Below are 22895 nucleotides of genomic sequence, written 5' to 3'. Positions count from 1 at the left end.
TTCCCCTTGAACTCTCCTAGTTTTTCCTTCCTGTCCTCACCCACAAGTATAGTTCATTTTCCACATAGTGCTAGTGACTATCATTGCTGCATTCATTCACCCTTTGTCCCTCCATTTTTGTGTCCCCCGCCAAAACGGATAATTGTGTTTTTTTGTGCTAGTACTAGGGCTTGAACTCCGGGCCTGGGTACTCTCCCTGAGCTTTTTCTGCTCTAGGCTGAGCAACAGCTTCACGTCTGGCATTTTGGTGGTTAACTGGAGATTAGTCTCGTGGACTTTCCTACCTAGGCTGGCTTTGAACATCAGTCCTCAAGTCTCAGCCTCCTGATTAGCTAGGATGACAGGCGTGAGCCCTAGTGCCCAGTTCCTTTTCTCCATTTTCAAAGCCAGCTAGCTTCTCAAGTTTTCCATTTCCTTCTTCCTCTGGCCTAAGGCCAGGTCTTCCCGCCCTCTTAGAAGGACCTCTAATTACAGCAGACCCACCCACATAATCCAGGATAATCTTCCCATCTTGATGTTCTTAACTTAATCACATTTGCAAAATCCCTTTGCCAGTGTAAATGAACACTCATCAGGTTTGTAGATTAGGATATGGATCCTTTTTGGTTTGTAGTTTGGGTTTTAAATTATTAAGGAGTTGTAGGAAGAGGTGATACTTCCATAAGTCTTGAACAATGTCCCCCCCACCCCTTCATGTTCCCTACTCCCATCACGCCCACAAGCTGCCCAGTTCATTTTTTACATTTTCTATATTAAGTACCATTACGGAATTACAGCATTGGTTCATCCTTCCTCCCTCCGTTTCTGTGTCCCCCTGGTTGTTGTTTTTGAGACATGGTAGCTCAAGCCAATATAGAATATCTGTACAACTTCTGCTTCAGCCTTTTGAGTATTTGGATTATAGGCATGCATTACTATTCCCACCAAGACAAGGATTTTTTTTTTTGGAGGGGGGGGATGGTGTGGCTTGAACTCAGGGCCTGGGTGCCATCCCTGAGTTTTCCACTCAAGACTAGAGCTCTTGGGCTGGGAATATGGCCTAGTGACAAGAGTGCTCACCTCGTATACATGAAGCCCTGGGTTCAATTCCCCAGCACCCCATATATAGAAACGGCTGGAAGTGGCGCTGTGGCTCAAGTGGTAGAGTGCTAGCCTTGAGCATAAAGAAGCCAGGGACAGTGCTCAGGCCCTGAGTTCAAGGCCCAGGACTGGCCAAATAAAAAAAAGACTAGGCTCCACTTCCGATTTTTTGGTGATTAACTGGAGATAAGAGTCACAGACTTTGCTGCTCACACAGGCTTTGAAACTATATCCTCAGATCTCAGCCTCCTTAGTAGCTAGGATTACAGGTGTGAGCCACCAGTGCCTGGAGGAGACACACACACATACAAACACACACACAGAGAAACACACACACACACACACACATTTTTTTTTTTTTTTGGTGCCATTCCTGGGACTTGAACTCTGGGCCTGGATACTGTTCCTGAGTTTTTGTGCTCAAGGTTAGGGCTCTAGCACTTAAGCTGCAGCTCCACTTCTGTGGTTTTTTTTTATTTTGGTAGTTTTTAATGGAGATAAGAATCTCAAGGACTATCCTGCCCTGGCTGGCTTCAAACCTTGATCCTCAGATCTCAGCCTCTTGAGTAGCCAGGATTACAGTCATGAGTCACTGGTACCAGGCTAAGACAAGGATGGCTTTAGGGAGTTATGACAACATACCACAGCTGGTATTGATTCTTTGGATGACTGGTTAAATTTGACAGTCAGGCTGGGTCTGGACACTGTGGGAAGATTTCAAATGAGTAATCAGCCTGTTTAGATTTTCAGTATTTTTGTCAGTTTTAGTAATGTCTTTCTAGAATTCATCTATTTCATCTAAATAACAATATAGTTATAGTATTCACTTTTTATTTTTTGTACACTCCTTTAAATTTCTCTTTGTTTCTTAGTCCATTTCCTGTAACTATAGCAAAATTCTTGAGACTAGGTAATTTGTTATTCTTTTGAATTCAATTTATTTTCTTACAGGATACATAGAAGCAGTTCATATTAATAGCTTACCATGCAATACTGTGATACGTGTTTCTATTGTGTAATGTTTAAAGAGGAAAACACACCTCCTTAAACTGTTATTTGTTTGTTTTCTGGGTTCTGGGTATTGAACCTAGGGGCTTATGCCTGACACATGGGTAGCTAGTGCTAGATCACTTGAGCAATGCCCCCAGCCTGCATCTTCCTTCCTTCCTTCCTTTTTGCCCCCTTGCTTTTCTTCCTTCTTTCCTTTCCTTTGACTTCAGTTCCTTAAGCTTGTTCATCTGGTGGTCTACCACTTTAGCTATGCCTCCAGGCCAACTTCTTAATTTTTTTTTTTCCAGCCATGAGGCTTGACCTTAGGGACTAGGCCCTGTCCCTGAGCTCTTTTTGCTCAAGGCTAGGCTATCACACTACCAGTTTGAACCACAGTCCAACTTCCAGTTTTCTGGTGGTTAACTGGAGATAAGTCTCACAGACTTTCCTTGAGCTGACTTTGAACCACCATCCTCAGATCTCAACCTCTGAGTCGCTAGGATTACAGGTATGAGCCATAGGCACCCAGCTTGTGCGCTCTTTCTCTCTCTCTCTCTCTCTCTCTCTCTCTCTCTCTCGCTCTCTCTCTCTCCCTCTCCCTCTCTCCCTCCCTCCTTTCTTCCTTCTTCCCCCTCTCTTTCTTTCTCTCTCTTTGCTGTTCTTGGGGCTTGAACTCTAGGGTCTGGACACTAACCCTTGAGGTTTTTTGCTCGAGGCTATCTCTCTACTACTTGAGCCACAGTTCCACTTCCAGCTTTTTGCTGGTTACTTGGAGACAAGAGTCTTGTGGGCTTTCCTGCCTGGGCTGGCTTTGAACTTTGATCCTCAGATCTCAGCCTCTTGAGTAGCTAGGATTACAGGCGTGAGTCTGTGGCACTAGGCTTAAACAACTTTGTAATGGCGCCCAGAGATTCTGCCTCTCTGTATTAACATCCTTGTCCAGCCCTTAGCCTGGCTGAAATTATGAATTCACTTTCCAGGAACAAAAAGCAGGACATAGGATGTTACCTCCAAGTAGGTTGCGGCCAGGTGACCATGCCTGTAATCCTAGGAACTCAGGAAGCTGAGATCTGAGGATCATGATTCAAAACCAGCCTGAGCAGGAACATCTGTGAGATTCTTAAGTCTCCTTATCCACCAAACGCTGGAAATGGATCTGTGGCTCAAGTGGTAGTGCCCTAGCTTTGAGCAGAAAAGCTCAGGATAGACAGTGCCCAGGGCCTGAGTTCAAGCCCTCTAAGTAGCACCAAAAAAAAAAAAAAGAGTAGGTTGTAAATGATGATGGCTTTGGTCTTTGGTCTTGGGGACGCGCCCTCCCACTTTCTCTTGAATCACACATTCTGGAGTAATCTAGCTGCTGTGACCCTAGACATAGCTCAAGCCTATCTATCAGCACAAGTCGTAGCTGTATCACTTCTGAGTTACCAAAGGGCAAACTCGCCTTATCACCAAAGAATTTCATTTTCCTGCAACTTTACAGTCATAAAAATATATATACAATTTCCTTTCACTGATAGGAATTTTCTCTGTTCCCTAAGAAATGAGAAAGATTACCTGGACTTTTGGTCTCAGCAAGATATTTGCTTTCTTACTGGTTATTTTAATTTTTCTTTGTAAAAGCAATTAAATGGGTCTGGGAATATGGCCTAGTGGTAGAGTGCTTGCCTTGCATACATGAAGCCCTGAGTTCGATTCCTCAGCACCACATATTTAGAAAAAGCCAGAAGTGGTGCTGTGGCTCAAGTGGTAAAGTACTACCCTTGAGTGCTCAGGCCCTGAGTTCAAGCCCTGTGACTGGCAAAAAAAACCACACAAAACAATTAATTGTGAGGGCTGGGAATATGGCCTAGTGGCAAGAGTGCTTGACTTGTATACATGAAGCCCTGGGTTCGATTCCCCAGTACCACATATATAGAAAATGGCCAGAAGTGGCGCTGTGGCTCAAGTGGCAGAGTGCTAGCCTTGAGCAAAAAGAAGCCAGGGACAGTGCTCAGGCCCTGAGTCCAAAGCCCCAGGACTGGCCAAAAAAAACCAAAAAAAAAAAAAACAAAAAAAAAAAAAAACCCACAATTAATTGTTTCCCTCTGCGTTACCAGGGAAGGGTGGCTATCTTTGTGTTGCTATAACAAAATACCATGTTATGAAGGTACATTAAAAAAAAACCAAACAGATTTTTTTGTACTTCTCTAGAGTCTGGGAGTTCAAGATGAAGGGGTTGCATTAAGATGTGCGTGTGTCACAGCGCCATTTCTGGCCATTTCCTATATATGTGGTGCTGGGGAATCGAACCCAGGGCTTCCTGTATAGGAGGTGAGCACTCTTGCCACTAGGCCATATTCCCAGCCCCTCCCTGAGCTTCTTTTGCTCAAGGCTAGCACTGTACCACTTGAGCCACAGTGCCATTTCTGGCTTTTTCTGTGTCTGTGGTACTGAAGAATCGAACCCAGGGCTTCATGCGTGCGAGGCGAGCACTCTACCACTAAGCCACGTTCCCAGCCCCTCCTTTGGCAGTTCTATCCATTTCTACGGCTACTTTATTATTTCACTCTCCCCACCTCTGGCGTGGACTATTCTCACCTTGAAACTACTCCTTTCCTTCTTCCTTGTCCTTCCTGGTGCTCTGAATTTCCGTGTCGGGTGACTGCTCCTCCAAAGGCTGGGTCACAGTGCCGGAGCTGTCGTGGGAACCGGCCTCCCCCTTCCCACTGGCCACTGCGAACTCCATCCTCACCTTCCTGAGCCCTGCTTGAGCCACCTCCGGCCACATCCACAGTGTTTCTCATTCAAGCCAGCACGTTAACAATCTCTGAATTGGAACCCCATGGGTTGTGAGTGGGCGGATATGTCCTGAGCACTAGCTTAGAGGAAGCGTGTGTTCAAGAGTATAGACACGTGTGTGGGTATGGGTGGCCCACGCCTGTTATCCTAGCTACTCATAGGAGGAGCTCCGCTGGCCTGGGCAGGAAAGTCCAGGATACTCTTTCTTTCTTTCTTTTTTGGCTTGTCCTGGGCCTTGAACTCAGGGCCTGAGCACTGTCCCTGGCTTCTTTTTGCTCAAGGCAAGCACTCTACCACCTGAGCCACACCGCCACTTCTGGCTGTTTTCTATATATGTGGTGCTGAGGAATCGAACCCAGGGCTTCATGTATACAAGACAAGCACTTTTGCTACTACGCCATATCCCCAGCCCCCAGGATACTCTTATCTCCCATTAATCACCCAGAAGTTAGAAGTAGAGCTGTGGCTCAAGTGGTCATGTGCTAATTTTGACCAAAAAAGCTCAAGGAGAGCTCATAGGCTCTGAGTTCAAGCCCCAGAACTGGCCAAACAAAACAAAACAAAGGAGCATAGAGTGGGTTGACCTGGTAGTGCATGCCTATAGACCTAGTATTAATAGATAAGTAGAGGCAGGAGGACCAAGAGATTGAGGCCTATCTGAGCATGACTATATGTATTTCATATATCTCATCATAGGTGTATAATGTACATATAATATGCACAAATATAAGTACAGCTACCACATTGGATGTTTTCTCACAGTGGAAATTTCAAGGGAAATACCTCATACTGTCATACATAGTATTTCAAACTCTGCTTGTATATAGGTGCCTGTATACATATACATATAAGTAAAAAGATGTATGGACATTCTTATTGATTTATATGTATATCTTCTGTTCTACTTATCTTTTTTTTTTCTTTCTTTCCTTCTTTCTTTCTTCCTTCCTTTCTTTCTTCCTTCCTTCCTTTCTCTTTCTTTCTTTCTTTCTTTCTTTCTTTCTTTCTTTCCTTCTTTCTTTCTTTCTTTCTTTCTTTCTTTCTCTCTTTCTTTCTCTCTTTCTTTCTTTCCCTGGGGCTTGAACTCAGGCCCTGGGCACTGTCCCTGAGCTGCTTTCCCTCAAGGGTAGCACTCTACCATTTGAGCCACAGCGCCACTTCCAGCCTTTTCTGCTTACGTGTTGGTACTGAGGAATCAAACTCAGGGTTTTATGCACGCTGGGCAAGCACTTTACCACTAAGCCACATTCTAAGTCATTCTGTTCCACCTTTTGTGTAAGGCGTGGAAGAAGTTTTACCCAGGCCTAGTACCAGCTTTAATACTGGCTTCTCAAGGGCTGGGGATAGGGCCTAGTGGCAAGAGAGCTTGCCTTGTATACATGAGGCCCTGGGTTCAATTCCCAGCACCACATATACAGAAAACGGCCAGAAGTGGCGCTGTGGCTCAAGTGGCAGAGTGCTAGCCTTGAGCAAAAGGAAGCCAGGGACAGTGCTCAGGCCCTGAGTTCAAGGCCCAGGACTGGCCAAAAAAAAAAAAATACTGGCTTCTCAGGAGGCAGAGGTAGAAAGATCATGGTCTAAGGTTAGCCCAGACAAAAGCTCAAGATCCAGGGGGAAATGAGGGAGGAGGTAACAAATTGTACAAGAAACGTACCCATTGCCTTACGTATGAAACTGTAACCCCTCTGTACATCACTTTGACAATAAATAAGTAATTATTCAGAAAAAAAAAAAGCTCTGGACCTTGTCTGGAAAAAAAAAAAGTCAGGTGTGGGTGGCTCATACCTGTAGTCTTAGCTATTCAGGAGGCTGAGATGTGCGTATCACAGTTCAAAGCCAGCCTGGGCAGGAAAATGTGTGAGACTTTTATCTCCAAATAACCACCAAAAAGAAGTAGTGCTGTGGCTCAAGTGGTAGACTCAGGGACAGGGCTGGGAATGTGGCTTAGCGGTAGAGTGCTTGCCTTGCATACATGAAGCCCGGGGTTCGATTCCTCAGCACCACATACACAGAAAAAAAGCTGGAAATGGCACTGTGGCTCCTTGAGCAAAAGGAAGCCAGGGGCAGTGCTCAGGGCCTGAGTTCAAGCCCCAGGACTGGCCAAAAAAGAAAAAAAAAGAAAGAAAGAAAGAAGGAAGGAAAAGGAGAGGGAGAGAGAAATATTTAACAGTTGAGAATCACCCCCTTCATCCTGGACTCCCAGCCTCCAGAACTTTCTACCGCATGGACGTCTCTTCGGTGTAGCTACACTTCAGCTTGGGTTTCAGAATGAGAAAGAGGCTGTGTGCTGAGTCAGCAGAGCGGTACCCTGAGCAAAGAAAGCATCAGTCTTCGGCGCCCCACGCCATGAGAACTGTCAGGCATTTGCCCCATCCCAGAAGGTAAAGGAAGCTGAGCCAGGCACACAGGTCCTCATTCCTTCCTCCTGGCTGCTATAAGCTCATCCTCACTGGCTCTCCCTGGCCTACCCTCTAGCTAGGCATGCGGATCTTTGCCAAGGGCAAATCTAATCCTGTTCTTTTGCTGGTTAAAGCCAAAATCTTATGACTATTTTCAGGAGAAAATGCAAATTCATTGAATAAGCATGCTTAGTTTTCTGGATCTTACTCAAGCCCTCTGGGACTCCCCCAGTGTCCTGTGCTGAGCTCCCCCTGTTCTCCATCTACTAAGGAATCTGCACCCCATATTGGATGCCACCTCTTCTCTGTGCTCCCCCTGTGTTTAGCCTACTTCCGCCCTGCCACCCCTTTTTGTCATTCAGGAAGCCTGAATTCAGGTCCTGTACTCTCTGTCCCTGAGCTCTTTTTTTTTTTTTTTTGCCAGTCCTGGGGCTTGAACTCAGGCCCTGAGCACTGTCCCTGGCTTCTTTTTGCTCAAGGCTAGCACTCTGCCACTTGAGCCACAGCGCCACTGTTGTGCCAAGTCGCGAGACCACCACCAAGAAGACCACCGAGATTCAGGCATTCCGAAATGCAAAAGCAAGGCAAGGCTTTATTTAAGCGAGCTGCAACTCGGGCCTCGTCCTACCCACCGACACAGCGGAGGTTAGGAGGCAGCCTCCAGCTGCGATTATACAGAGCTTATAAAGGCAAAAGACAAAGTTACAGCAATCAGGTGTTTAAGCAAGCAAGATTACGGGTACAAATCTGATTGGCTCAGGGCTCGAGGCATTCTGGGGGTGGTTAGAGTTAAGCATTCCCAGTCGTTAGAGTTCTCGACCGGCTGGGCCCTAATAAGCTTGTCCTGGGTTTGCTCACAGGGCCTGCTTATTTTCAGGTTCACGTGGTAAAGTGGGGTTCACGTGGTAAAGTGGGGCCTGACTTCAAAGTCTGGCACTTCACCACTTCTGGCTTTTTTCTATATATGTGGTACTGAGGAATCGAACCCAGGGCTTCATGTATAGGAGACGAGCATTCTTCCACTAGGCCATATTCCCAGTCCTCCCTGAGCTCTTTTGCTCAAGGTTAGCATTCTACCACTTTGAGCCACAGCGCTACTTCTGGTTTTCTGGAGTTAATTAGAGATTAGAGTCTCATAGACTTTCCTGCCTGGGCTGGCTTTGCGCTGTGATCCTCAGATCTCAGCCTCCTGAGTAGCTAAGATTTCAAGTATGAGCTACTGACATCCAGCTTTTTTTCTTTTCTTTTTGTAAGTATTTGTTCTGAGGCTTGAACTCTGGGTTCCAAGATCTTTATTCTTTGTTTTGTTTGGTTTTGTTGCCAGTCCTGGGGCTTGAACTCAGGGCCTGAGCACTGTCCCTGGCTTCATTTTGCTCAAGGCTAACACTCTGCCACTTGAGCCACAGTACTACTTCCAGCTTTTTCTATATATGTGGTCCTGAAGAATTGAACCCAGGGCTCATGTGTACGAGGCAAGCACTTTACCACTAGGCCATATTCCCAGCCCCAAGATCTTTATTCTTTTTTTTTTTTTTTTGGCCAGTCCTGGGCCTTGGACTCAGGGCCTGAGCACTGTCCATGGCTTCTTCCCGCTCAAGGCTAGCACTCTGCCACTTGAGCCACAGCGCCGCTTCTGGCCGTTTTCTGTATATGTGGTGCTGGGGAATCGAACCTAGGGCCTCGTGTATCCGAGGCAGGCACTCTTGCCACTAGGCTATATCCCCAGCCCAAGATCTTTATTCTTATAGTTATTTTTTCCTTTTAATTTGATTTATTATGTGGCACCAGGGAATCGGTCCCAGGGCCTCAAACATGCTAGGTAAGCACTCTACCACTAGCCACCTTCACAATGCTGGACCTCAAGCTCTTGATTGGCTTTTTCTGCTCAAATATGGTACTCTACCACTTCTGGTTTTTGATGATTAATTGGCCGTAAGATTCTCATAGACTTTTCTGCTCAGGTGGACTCTGAACTATAAGCCTCAGCTCTCAGCTTCCTGATTAGCTAGGATTAGAGGCATTAGCGACCAATCCCTGGCAAATTATGATGGTGACAGTGTTATTAGGGATTGAACTCTGAGCCTCATGCTTGCTCTCTACCAGTTGAGCCAAGTCCCCAGTCTGCTATCCCATAGTTGTGGCTTCCGTTTTGTCCCTTTGGTCTTTTCTCCACATTTCGATCATGTCTTCTTCTGGAAAGCAGCTTGACTCATGTCAGCTTCTGGCTGAGCTGAACTTCTTTCAGTTCCTCAAAGAGACAGAGCTCCGTACCCCTCCACCTAGGCTGCTTCCTCTGTCAGAGGCTCTGATCGGTAAGCCACTCCCAGCCCTGCTTCCTTGTCCTCCTCTCTCTCATTCTTTCCCTCCCCTCCCCACCCATTCCCTTACTTTCCTTTCCTTCTGCCAGTACTGGGTATGAACTAAAAGCTTCCTGCATACTAGGTAGGCATAAGTTCCTCTTTGTTTCTGCTCCCCAAATACGCCTCAGGCTGCCTCTCCGCCTCCAAGACTGTGAGATGCAGCTAGGCACTGGTGGCTCACACCTGTGATCGTAGCCACTCAGGAGGCTGAGGTTCTGAGGATCAAAGTTGGAAGCATGCCCAGGCAGGAAAGTCCATGAGACTCTTATTTCCCTCCGATTAACCACCAAAACCTGGAAGTAGCTTTGTGGCTCAAAGCGGTAGAGCACTAGCCTTGAGCAAAAGAGCTCAGGGATAGTGTCCAGGCCCTGAGTTCAAGTCCCTTGACCAATTGAAAAAAAAAAAAAAAGAGAAGTGGAACTATGTCTCAAAGTGGCAAAGCACCATATAAGAGTGGAAAGAAACCAAGAACACAGGACCCTGAGTTCAAGCCTCAGGATAAGTATTTTAAAAAAAAGAAAAAAGGCACGAGCGACACTGAGTGCAGTGTAAGCACAGACATCAGATCTCACCTGACGTGCGGTGCTGATTCCTTAGTAGACAGAGAACAAGTGGGAAGATCTGATGAGTTAAGCACAGAACATTAAGGGATTACTGAGAGTTTGGTATAAAGAAAGGTGAAAACAACATTCAGTGAGAGTAGAAAGGGTTCGGCACCCAGCAATGAGTACTTGTGGGGAGAAGCACAAAATAAACAAGTCTGGACATGTGGCTAAGTTCCTGAAAACCAATCATACTTAAACAAGGGATGAGAATTGTCCCTCCCCCTGCTTCCGGGCCACTATGAGGTAACTAACTACTCTGCTCCACTGCACTTTTCCCATCAGGATGCTTTCCTTAGGACAGACCCGGAGACATGGAACCGGGAGCCACACACTGAAAATGAACCCAAATGGATCTTTCTTCCTTTAGTGTTTTTCCCAAGGTACTTTAATATAGCAACAAATAGCTATGTTACACACACACACACACACACACACACACACACACACACACGTATATCCATAGGATAATTTTTTATTTTTGGTGCTGGCTGAACTCAGGGCCTAGGTGCTGTCCCTTGGCTTATTTACTCAAGATGTGCGCTCTACCACTGGAACCACTTCTCCACTTTTGGCTTTTTGCTGGTTAATTGGAGATAAGAATCAAGTGGACTTGTATACTTTCCATATTCTGAGGAACTCTTGTCCATGTACCCTAGCAACTATATAATTTCGTGTTTGAAGTTGTTTCCTTTTTCTTTTTTCTTTCTTTCTTTTTTTTTTTTTTTTTTGCCAGTCCTGGGCCTTGGACTCAGGGCCTGAGCACTGTCCCTGGCTTCTTTTTGCTCAAGGCTAGCACTCTACCTCCTGAGCCACAGCGCCACTTCTGGTCGTTTTCTATGTTTGTGGTGTTGGGGAATCGAACCCAGGGCTTCATGTATACGAGGCAAGCACTCTTGCCACTAGGCCATATTCCCAGCCCTGAAGTTGTTTCTAATACAACAAACAAAAATGAAAGGAAAATCAAACTAGGACTAATGGGCCCCTGCTGTATCCCAGTTACTGGAGAGGCAGAGATTAGGAAGATTGAGGTTCAGGATTTCAACAAACAAGCTAGACAGCATGGTTCATGCTTTGAATCTCAGCTACTAGGAGGAATAACTAGGAGTATTGTGGTCTGATGCAGGCCCCAGACCAAAAGAAATTGAGGGCTGGGGATATAGCCTAGTGGCAAGAGTGCCTGCCTCGGATACACGAGGCCCTAGGTTCAATTCCCCAGCACCACATATACAGAAAACGGCCAGAAGTGGCGCTGTGGCTCAAGTGGCAGAGTGCTAGCCTTGAGCAAAAAGAAGCCAGGGACAGTGCTCAGGCCCTGAGTCCAAGGCCCAGGACTGGCCAAAAAAATAAAAATAAAAAGAAGCCAGGGGCAGTGCTCAGGCCCTGAGTCCAAGCCCCAGGACTGGCTAAAAAACAACAACAACAAAAAGATTCTATTGATGCCTGTAATGCCTGTAATACTATGTAATACTAGCCACTCAAGGGGGCTGAGCTCTGAGGTTCAAAGCCTGCCATGACAGGAAAGTCCCTGAGACTCTTATCTCCAATTATTCACCAAAAAGCCAGAAATGGAGCAGTAGTTCAAGTAGAATGCTAGTCTTGCGTGACAATGCTAAGGGACAGTACTTAGGCCCTGAGTTCAAGCCCAAGTACCAATACACACACACACACACACACACACACACAGCAATGGACTTAAACTCAGGAGCTAAGTACTATCCCTTAGCTTTTTCTTTTCTTTTTTGCCAGTTCCTATCACTTGACATCTACACTTTTTACCGAGATCCTCAGCTCTCAGATTCCTGAGTAGCTAGGGTTTTAAGGGTGAGCATCCAGCACCCAGATCACTTTTTTTTTTTAATATGTGGTGCCAGGGAATTGAACCCAGGACTTCATGTATACGAGGCAAGCACTCTTGACACTAGGCCATATCCCCAGCCCACCCTTAGCTTTTTCACTGTACTACTTGAGCCCCAGCTTTACTTCTTCTTCTTCTTTTTTTTTGCCAGTGCTGGGGCTTGAACTCAGGGCCTGAGCACTGTCCCTGGCTTCTTTTGCTCAATGCTAGCACTCTACTACTTGAGCACAGCACACTTCTGGCATTTTCTTTTTATGTGGGACTAAAGAATCGAGTGGCTTCATTCATGCTAGGCAAGCACTCTACTACTAAGCCACATTCACAGGCCCACAGCTCTACTTCTGGCTTTTTGTTGATTAATTGGATTTTGTTTGTTTTGTTTTTGTTGCCAGTCCTGGGGTATGGACTCAGGGCCTGAGCACTGTCCCTGGCTTCTTTTTGCTCAAGGCTAGCACTCTACCTCTTGAGCCACAGCGCCACTTCCGGCTTTTTTCTATATGTATGGTGCTGAGGAATCGAACCCAGGGCTTCATATATATGAGGCAAGCACTCTTGCCACTAGGCCATATTCCCAGCCCCATTTTGTTGATGAATTGGAGATAGGAGTTTCATGGACTTTCCTGCCCAGGCTGGCGTAAAAGGAGATCCTCAGCCCCCTGATCAGCTAGGATGACAGGTATGAGCCGCCAGCACCCGGATACCCCCGTCCTCTTATGCCACCATTATGCCATACGTTCAGTTTGCCAGTAAACCATGTTGCTGGTGCCTACTGTCAGTGCTCTGGGCTTTGTGTGATTCACCGTGGCAGCATTGGACCTGCGTCCTTTACCTGTGTCTGGACCGTAGAGACAAGGAGTTGTCTGATTATTTCATGAAGATTTCTCCCTCTTGTCAGGTGTGTGCCTGCACTGGGTCTTGATCTCAAGGCCTCCTGTGCTTGCTTGACTTTTTAGCTCAAGGCTGGTGCTCTGCCACTTGAGACACACCTCTCTTTGGGGGGATTTTGGCAGTTCATTGGACATTAGAATTTTACAGACTTTCCTGCCTGAGCTGGCTTTCAAATATAATCCTTACAATTTCTCTTTTAAAAAAATGTTTTTTTTTTCTCAGTCATGGGGCTTGAACTCAGGGCCTGGGTGCTGTCCCTGAGCTTTGTTGCTCAAGCCTAACACTAGCACTTTGAGTTGCAGCTCAACTTCTGTTTTTCTGGTGGTTAAATGGTACCTGCCATTAGTGCCTGGCAGACTTCTCCTTTTCTGTCAAGAAAATCAGTCTAAATTATTCCAGACTCAACTCCTTTGCTGGCATCTTGAGAAATGCCAGAGTCTCCAGGCCAGGTTGAGTGACCACCATCCCTGGTCCGTGAGTGGGAATGAGGGAAGAAAGGGGACTGTTAGGTAGGTAGACAGCCGGGGCTGGTTGCTCACGCCTGCAATCCTAACTATTCAGGAGATTGAGATCTAAAGATAGTGGTTCAAAGCCAGCCTGGGCAGGAAACTCTTGAGATTCTTATTTCCATGACCACCAGAAAGCCAAAGGTAGAGCTGTGGGTCAAGTGATAGAGTGCTAGCCTGGAATAAAAAAAATTTAAAAAAAAGCTCTAGAACAGGAGGTGCCTAGCTCTGTGTTCAAGCCTCAGGATGCCTGTGTGTGAACGCGCACGCGTGCCTGTGCACACACATAGTGGCAAACGTCACATAAAGTGGCAGATAACACATGGTCCATCTTGGTGCTTCTTGTTTCATAGTCCCCACAGGCTCTTGATCAAACATTTCTTCCCATAATGCCCTAAGTGTCCACTCAATCAATGAAAAGATCCAGGGCAGTTCATGCACGAGCCATCAAGCACTCAGTGCAAAACCCAAAGAAGAAAATATGTATTATAAAAACTGCTCTTCAGGGTGCTGGGAATGTGGCTTAGTGGTAGAGCACTTGCCTAGCATGCATGAAGCCCTGGGTTCCATTCCTCAGCACCATATATACAGAAAAAGCCAGAAGTGGTGCTGTGGCTCAAGTGGCAGAGTGCTAGCCTTGAGCAAAAAGAAGCCAGGGACAGTGCTCAGGCCCTGAGCTCAAGCCCCAGGACTGGCCAAAAACAAAACAAAACAACCCCCCCCCCCAAACCCACAAAAAAACTGCCCTTCAAGCCTGGCAGGGTGGCTCATGCCTGTAATCCTAGTTATTCAAAAGGCTGAGATCTGAGGATCATAGTTTGAAGCCAGCCTGAATAGAAAAGTCCGTGAGACTAGAGCCAATGAAGTACCAAAAAGCCAGAAGGGGGACTGTGTCTCAAGTGGTTGAGAGCTAGCCTTGAGCAAAAAAGGTCAGGGACAGCATCCAGGCCCTGAGCTCAAGCCCCGGGACCGGCACCAAACTAACTCCAGGGTAGCCCCTACATCTCTTTCAGGAGAGTTGCTCCATTACCACCCAGAATGTTGTGGTTGATTTGTTGCGTGTGCACCCATATGGCAATACAAACTTCATGGGTTTTCCCCATGTATCTCTGCCTGGGAAATCAGCCTTCAGTGGAGAATCACCATGCCACACTCAAAGCTGAACCCACCGGAAGCAGCCATGCCAAGGGTACTCAAACATTATTGTTTTGTTTTTGTCACTTCCGGCTTTTTCTATCTATGTGGTGCCGAGGAATCCAACCCAGGGCTTCACGTATGTTAGGCAAGCACTCTACCTCTAAGCCACATTCCCAGCCCCCAGCTCCAAACTTTTTTTTTTTTTTCTTGGCCAGTCCCGGGCCTTGGACTCAGGGCCTGAGCACTGTCCCTGGCTTCCTTTTGCTCAAGGCTAGCACTCTGCCACTTGAGCCACAGCGCCACTTCTGGCCATTTTTTGTATATGTGGTGCTGGGGAATCGAACCCAGGGCCTCATGTATATGAGGCAGGCACTCTTGCCACTATGCCATATCCCCAGCCCCAGCTCCAAACTTCTTATGGCTTCCCCTACCTGACATTTGAGCTTGCTATTTCTTTTGGGGGAATGGGAGGTGGTACTGTAGGGCCTATTGCTCTCGCTTGGCTTTTTCAATCAAGGCTGACAACTCTCCAACTTGAGGGATAGTACCATTTGTGATTTTTCTCCGGTTAACTGGAGTTGAGTCTCACGGACTTTCCTGTACAGCTTGGATTGAAACCTTGATCCTCAAATCTCAGCCACTGGAGTAGCTAGGATTACAGTCATGAGCCACCGGCACCCAGCTGCACTGGATATTTTTATCTTCAAGGCCAAGAACTGTGGGGGTATGGAAAACATACTGCAGCTGACTTTTTACATAGGTTGTAGGAAAGCAACTCTCCATGCTGGGAACCAGTGGCTCGCCCTTGTACAGTAATCCTAGTTGCTCAGGAGGCTGAGATCTGAGGATCACAGTTTGAAAGCAGCAGAAAAATCCCCACGAGACGCTTATCTCCAATTAACCAATCAAAAACTGGAAGTGGAACTGTGGCTCTAAGTGGTAGAGTGTTAGCCTTGAGCAAAAGAGGTCACAGAAAGCACCCAGGCCCTGAGTTCAAACTCCATAACCACCACCACCAACAAAAAGAAACTCCCACAGCCCTCCTGCCCAGCCTTCCTCTCCAGGTAGTCCAGGATAAAAACTGTAGCTTGTCACATAGCAACAATAGTAGCCTGCATTAGTGCCTTATAGAGACATGCTTGCTGGCAGCAGGGAGCAGAGCAGCTATTTTGAGATATGTTAGGTAAATTCCCAGTTCTATGGTCCAGACAGCAAGACAGTAGTTACCAATTGTAGCCTCGGCCCAGGATCATAAGGCTAAGATTAAATTACTTATTTGCATATCAATCTTTTACTATTCCTTTGAGCAGCCTTCTTGCTTGAATACAACGGAGCAATTTTAGGCCATTTTTCTTGCCTGTCCCCTCCCTCCCTCCCTTTCTTTTGTGCTAGTACTAGGGCTTGAACTCTGGGCCTCTAGCTCTTGCTAGCCTTTTGGGCTCAAGGCTGGAACTCTGCCACTTGAAGGTTACCTCAACTTCTTTTTTTTTTTCTTTCTTGGCCAGTCCTGGGGCTTGAACTCAGGGCCTGGGCACTGTCCCTGAGCTTCTTTCCCTCAAGGTTAGCACTCTACCACTTGAGCCACAGCACCATTTCTAGCCTTTTCTGTTTCTGTGGTACCAAGGAAGGAAACCCAGGGCTTCATGCGTGCTAGGCAAGCACTCTACCACTAAGCCACATTCCCAGCCCCCACATTGTTATTATCACTAATTTATTTATTTATTTTTATTTTTTATTTTTTTGGCCAGACCTGGGGCTTGGACTCAGGGCCTGAGCACTGTCCCTGGCTTCTTCTTGCTCAAGGCTAGCACTCTGCCACTTGAGCCACACCGCCACTTCTGGCCATTTTATGTATATGTGGTGCTGGGGAATCGAACCCAGGGCCTCATGTATATGAGGGCAAGCACTCTTGCCACTAGGCCATATCCCAGCCCTAATTTATTTATTTATTTTGCAGCATTGAGGATTGAGCTCAGTACCTTGCAGCAAGCACTCTACTAGTAGAGGTATATCCCTAGCCTTTTTATTTCGGCTTGAGATAGGGTCACCCTAATTTTGCCTAGGCTGCCCTTAAATGTGTGATCTTCTTTCTCTCCTGTCTCTCTCTCTTGAGTAGGTGGGATTACAGGCATTATGGCACCTGGCTCATCTTTAATCATTTTTCTCCTTGTGGTGCTGGGGATCAAGCCCAAGGGCCTTGTGTATGCTCACACAAGCTAGATGTGCTACAAACACAACAGCTGTATAACAAAGTAGATCTAATCATAACACCTACATAATAGATGATGACCCTGGCCAAGCCACATGGCTACCAAGTGAGAGAGTCAGAATTTAAATCTTCTGCCGAGTCCTTACTCTTACCTGCCAGGCTCTGCTGTTTCCTAGGTCCCCAGCCTTGAACTTCACCTTTTAAGTGCTGGGATTGCCCACCCACGCTACCTATACCAGGCTCTCAATGTGAAAGAAATCATATTCAGCAGGGTATCAGCAGTTTATGCTTGTAATCCTAGCTACTCGGGAGGCTGAGATCTGAGTACCTCCGTTCAAAGCCAGCCCAGGAAGAAAAGTCCTTGAGACTCTTGTCTCCAATTAACCACCAAAAAGGCCAGAAGTGGAGCTGTGGCTCAAGTGGTAGAATGCTAACCTGGATCATAAAAAGGTCAGGGACAATGCCCAGGCCCTGAGTTGAAGCCCCAGGCAGACCTGGAGTCCCCCTACCTCTGCTCCTCCTCCTCCCCAAAAAAGGCAGAGGTTCAAATCTGGGAAGAAGGGCCAAGTAAGTGGGCTCCCATTGCAGCAGAGCTTTCCTTCCAGAGCAGGCCCGTCTGCCTGTGACTCTCTCTGCTCATAGGATAGTCCCCAGGTTACTTTCTATCCACTGCTTAAATCTAATCTCATGAGCTCAGTCCTTTTAACTCGTGGGGCTTTTAAAGGGTATTTTGTTTGGTTTATAGAGTAATAGTAAGTGCAAACACTGTATGTGAGTCTGTGTGTGCATGTGTGACCAGTACTGGAGTTTGAACTCAGCTTTTTTTTCTCAAACCTAGCATTCTCCACTTACAGCTTTTTGCTGGTTACTTGGAGATAAGAGTCTCAAGGGCTTTTCTGCCTGGGCTGACTTTAATTGGCCATCTTTACATCTCAGCCTCTGAGTAGCTAGGATTATAGATGTGAGCCACTGGGGCCCAGCATGTGTCAAGGTATTTTTTTTCCCCCCTACACGGGCAAGTATGTCTGAATCCTGCTAAAGATACAAGCTGAATCTTCTGCAAAACTAAAGTCTTCAAAAAACTGTGCAAGCAACCTCCCATAAGGAGACCAAGTTTCCAGGTGTTGTCCACATTTCTTTCCTTTGTCTTTATGATAAATGTGGGCCTATTATTAAAAACAACTAAATCATCCCTGAAAGCCCATCTTGTTCTTACCCCCTACACATGTATTCATTTTGTAACAGCTTTAAGATAAAGAGGCACTGTCCTGAGCTTGACAGAGTGACAAATGCCTATGATCGCAGAATTTAGGAGGTCAAGAGAGAAGGAACTCAAGTTGATGTGGCCAGCACAAGCAATTTAGTGAGAACCCCCCATCTCATTTTTTTTTTTTTAACAAAGCCAGGTGGTGGCTCACACTTGTAATCCTAGCTACTCAGAAGGCTGAGATTTGAGGATCATGGTTCAAAGCCAGTCCAGGTAGGAAAGTCCCAGACACCCTTATCTTCAATGAACCACCAGAAAACTAGAAGTGGAGCTGTAGCTCAAGTGGTAGAGCGCTAGCCTTGAGCTGAAGAACTCAGGGACAGCGCCCAGGACTAAGAGTTCAAGCCCCACGACCACCCCACCCCCCCGCAAAAAAAAAAAAATTACAAGTAGGGTTTTCGATGGTGGTGTAAAAAATGTTAATGGCACTGCTGACCCTTTCTTCAGTGGGGCTGAGTGGCCAACTGTCCTGTCCATTTGCCTGCTTTTACCCTACCCTTGGGGGTGGGGGAACTGAGCTTGAACAGGACAGAACTCCTTCATCCACGTGGGCAGTTGCAACCTCAGCTTTCTGAAGTTATTCTCTTCATTCCAGGAATAGGAAAGTTTTACGTCTCTGCCCTGCACAGCCGAACTGCTGCTGTTCCACTCACCTGACTTCCTATTTGAGTACTTCCCAGGCTCGTTACATGATCTTTTGCACTTTTCTTTCCCCTTGTAGTTATTTTACATTTAAGGCAGGAACGAACCTGGTCTCTTAACTTGGTCCTAACTAAACTGGGGCCCAGAGGAGACTAGCCTCATAAAGAGATAGCCTAAAATGTCTTCAGGTCTTGGGTGGACTCCAAAAGTGTTTTAAAGCTCCTCTGGTGAGAATGTTACCTGGTTAGGGATGGGCAAAAAGCCCACACGTGGTAGGTAAAAAAAAAAAAAGTCTCTCAGGGTCCCGCCCTTCTCCTGCTGCGATGGCTGAGATTCCTGCCCCCCCCCCCCCCAGCACACAATTTTTCTCACTGGAGCAGCACGTATCCTCGTTCTCATTTCTTTATAGGTAACCGGAGTGGCTCTGGGGGTACGAACGGCCCCCTTCGGGAAGGGGACGGAGGCCGGGGAGCGAGGAGACACTGGGTCCCATTTCTGAAAAGGCGAGCGCAGAGCGAGTGGCCTCAGCCCGGCGGCCTCGGCGGGGCTCGCACGCCCCGCACGGGGTGGGGGGGGGATCGCGGGCCGCAGGGCAACCGGCGCCCCACCGCCGCCACCTGCGGCCCGGGTCGCGCCCGGCCCGAGCAAGCTCCCTGGGCTCCGTCCGACCCGGGGTTCCAGCCCGGTCCTCGGCGCCGGGACCCGGCCCTGACACCTTCCTCCCGTAACTATCCACCGACCGAAAATAGGTCCCGAGTCCGCCCCTCGGCCCCCCCCCCCTTAAAATAAATCCTCCCCTTTAAAGGGAGCCACCGGGTGTCGCCGGGGGAGTTTGCGGAAGCGCCTACCGCGTTGGGGCCTGGGGCGGATCCCGTGACGGGAGGCGGCCCCGCCCCCGGCGCCGCTTCCCCCATTGTGTGCGCGGCGCGGCGGAGGCCCCGCCCCCGCCCCGCCCTCCGGAGCCCGGCCCCGCCCCCTCCGCACCCCCCTTGGCTCATTTCCGGCCGCCGCCGCTACCGCTAGCCTGTAAGGAGGATTCGGCAGAGGGAAGAAACAACAGCCGCCATCTTGTTTGTGTGCTAGGGCTGGGGGGGAGAGAGGGCGATAGGGAGCGGGCGAGAGTGGGCAAGCGGGACGCCGGGCTTGAGTGCGAACTGCGGGAGCCGGGAGCGCGGGAGGAAGCCCAGCCGGAGAGCGGCGGCCGGGGCCGACACAGTGCCAGGGGGCCCGGGGCGCACGGGCCCGGCGACCCCCCAGCCCCCTCCCGCCCGCACACACCCCCACCGCGGCCCGGAGCCCGGCCGGCGTCGACGCCTAGGGGGGACCATTACATAAGCCCGCGCCCCGCGGCGCCGTCGCCCGCCGCTGAGGGCGGCCCCGAGCCGAGCCCCGGGGGGGCGGGCGCTCCGGGCACCCGGCCGTCGGGGTGGGGGTCCGCAGCGGCGGCCGCAGTGGTTTCTCCTCCCCGGGTGAAGAGGGCGGCGGCGGCGGCGGCGGCGAGCGCGGCGCGCGGGGAGGCCCGCCTTGCACGGCCGCCCGAGCGGGGCCTCCTCGGTGGGCTCGGCGTCAGCGCGGGGCGGGCGGCCCGGCCCGGCCCGGCCCCCCTCGGCCCTCGGAGGCGGCGAGCTCCGCGCCCCGGTGTGCCCCAGCTCCGCGTCCCCGCCGGCCGGCCGCCGCGCGATGTGAGACGGCGGCGGCGCCAGCCTGGCTCTCGGCTCGGGTGAGCTCGGTGCGGCCATTAGGGGCCGGTGCGGCGGCGCGGAGCGCGGCGGCGGCGGCGGCGGCGGCAGGAGGAGTGCGGCGAGGGTGGGGGCGCAGGCCCGGGAGGGGGCACCGGGAGGAGGTGAGTGTCTCTCGTCGCCTCCTCTTCTCCCCCCGTTTCGCCCCCGCCTCCTTGTGGCGATGAGAAGGAGGAGGACAGCGCCGAGGAGGAAGAAGCTGATGGCGGCGGCGGAGCTCCGGCAGACCTCGGCTGGGCAGGGGCCGGCCGCGGCGGGCTGGGGACTGCGCCTCTAGAGCCGCGAGTTCCCGGGGATTCTCCGCAGCGGACGCGCTCGCGGTCGGTGCTGCCGAGCCCTCTGCTCCGGGCCTGGCCAGGGCCCGTCCCCTCGCCTTTTGCCCCTACCTTTTCTACCGAGATCGCATCCCTCTCTCGGCCACCGCCGCCCGGCGAAGAGAAAAAGGAACTTCCCCCACCCCTGTCTGTGTCGACGGAGACCCCTTAAAGCCCACTCCCCCCCTCCGGAGCGGGGCGGGGATCCCGGGCCGAAGAAGAGATTTCCTGAGGATTCGCGTTTTCCCTGCCTCGATCTGCGAAAGAATTAAAAATGGCCGAGAATGTGGTGGAACCGGGGCCGCCTTCAGCCAAGCGGCCTAAACTCTCCTCTCCGGCCCTCTCGGCGTCCGCCAGCGACGGCACAGGTTAGTCTCGGGAGTCCAGGGCCTTCCACGTTCCCTTTAATCGTTTCTGCTGCGTGCACCTTTATTCTTCAGTATCTCGCCCCCCCACCCCCACCCCCGAGTCTCCTCTTAGTTCCCTGCCCCGTCATTAATTTGAAAGGTGTTTGAATGGGTTGGCCGAAAAGGTCCGGTAGCACAACCATTTTCTTTGCCTCCTGATAACATTTCGTTGCAGCGCTATGTCATGTCATATCGATGTGTGTTCTGGAATTGGAGCTCGTGAAGGCTGCATGGAAATGCCCTTTATTGTTGGCTCCGTGCAGTTTAATTTAGGAAATGCCAGTGCATTTGTGTGTAAGGGATTTTTTGTGCGATTTTAGTGTTAGCTTTTTTCTGCTGGTGGTGGTAAAGGAAGGTTTCAAATCCTTTTACCTCCTTCAAATTAAATTCTATTTTGTCTACTTTACTACCTTTTCCCCCCCTTTCAAGGTTTTTGCCCCGTGTAGTAACAACATTTTCTGTTGAGGAATGGGGTGTTAAAAATGTGTGTATGTGTAGTGCCTGATAATCAAGTTTGACGTGAAGTTAAAATTATTTTACGTACTATTCCCCCCCCCCCACCTTGTTTGCTTTAAGGATCAATACAGAGCGCAGTTCAGTTTATATCTCCCCGTTTTTTGGTGAGAGACCAAAATGTCTGAAACTCTGGGTTTTCAGATGGAGCAAGCAGAGGCATTTTCTGATGTAGGGGAAAGACGATTTTCTGGAATTGCGGACCTAGGAATCCAAGATGAGAAGTTCAAAGAGTTCCAGTCATGAACTTCCAACATGAACTGATGATACAAAAGTTTAAAATGTGCTAAGTTAGGTTTTGGTGTTTGCATGTGGTTTTTGTTTTGCTCTTAAAACATATTTCCAGATTGAAATTTGAGTTTAAAAGGCTTATGGATTCTTTAAAAAAGGGTTGTTTACTCAGTTGTATGTAGACAGTCTCTTTGTTAGGGGAAAAACAGGGATAACTCATATCCCCTTCTTTTCCTTCTTACTGTTAGCATCAGGTTATAAATTTGATGGCTATGAACCTCCTTTTTTGCTGTTGAGTTGTTTGAGATGCCAGGATAATGAAGAGGAAGAATGGCTGGCCATCTGACAGTCTTACAAGATGTTCCTCCTTACTACAAACATCTTTAACTCCCTGAGAACAGGCTCAACGTCATCCCTCCATCTGCCAGTGAGAATGCAGTGTAGTTTAATGTACCCTTTAAGTTTGTAAAGAACTTACAGAGCATGTTTCCAAGTGAGCTTCATTTTAAAGGATGAAAATAGGATGCATTGAATTGTTTTCTTGGTAAAATAAATGTATCCTAAGTCAGGAGTTTACACACAAGTTGAGAAGTAGGACTCCTCAGTACTTCTTTACCTAAGGATCTAGCATTGGCTTCATATGAACTTTGATCTGTGACAATGCTCTGAAGCTTCTGTAGTCTTCAGGGGTTTTTGTTTTTAGTTGTCTTTATTCAAAGTTCATATATCCCTACATACCTTATTGTGTTCATTTGCACTTTACTGCATTCACACTCATGTCTTTATTTGCATTATTATGGTTTTGAACTCAAAGCCTCTTGACTAGGACCTAGTGAGCTACACCTCCAGCACTAAGATCATTATTGGATACGCATTCCTGTATATTTTTGTGTTTCTGTGTAATGGATTTTACATTTGAACTAGCCAGTAGACTTTGAATATTGTGAGGAAACTTTATATACTGCATTTTGATTA

At 48.5% G+C, this 22895-nt stretch overlaps 2 protein-coding genes across 3 annotated transcripts in view; both read left to right on the top strand.

Moving 5' to 3' along the window:
• The first annotated feature begins 9429 nt into the window (after nucleotides 1–9429).
• Nucleotides 9430–20941, top strand: LOC125347170 (translation initiation factor IF-2-like). Its single transcript, XM_048340265.1, has 3 exons — nucleotides 9430–9559; nucleotides 19800–20398; nucleotides 20627–20941. The coding sequence occupies exons 1-3, from the start codon at nucleotides 9430–9432 to the stop codon at nucleotides 20939–20941; spliced, it is 1044 nt and encodes a 347-aa protein (XP_048196222.1).
• Nucleotides 20562–22895, top strand: part of Ep300 (E1A binding protein p300) — a 75138-nt gene continuing 72804 nt past the window's right edge. Inside the window, exon 1 of one of the 2 annotated variants that reach the window (XM_048354825.1) lies at nucleotides 20562–21137. In XM_048354825.1, coding sequence (XP_048210782.1) covers nucleotides 21044–21137 — 94 coding nt within the window. In that variant the 5' untranslated portion in view covers nucleotides 20562–21043. The remainder of the gene's footprint in view (nucleotides 21138–22895) is intronic. The other variant, XM_048354821.1, reaches the window with a different exon arrangement.

Source organism: Perognathus longimembris, chromosome 1 (assembly GCF_023159225.1).
Source record: "Perognathus longimembris pacificus isolate PPM17 chromosome 1, ASM2315922v1, whole genome shotgun sequence".
Classification (NCBI taxonomy): domain Eukaryota; kingdom Metazoa; phylum Chordata; class Mammalia; order Rodentia; family Heteromyidae; genus Perognathus; species Perognathus longimembris.
Note: the sequence above shows the minus strand (reverse complement) of the source record. Positions and strands in the feature narration are given on the sequence as shown.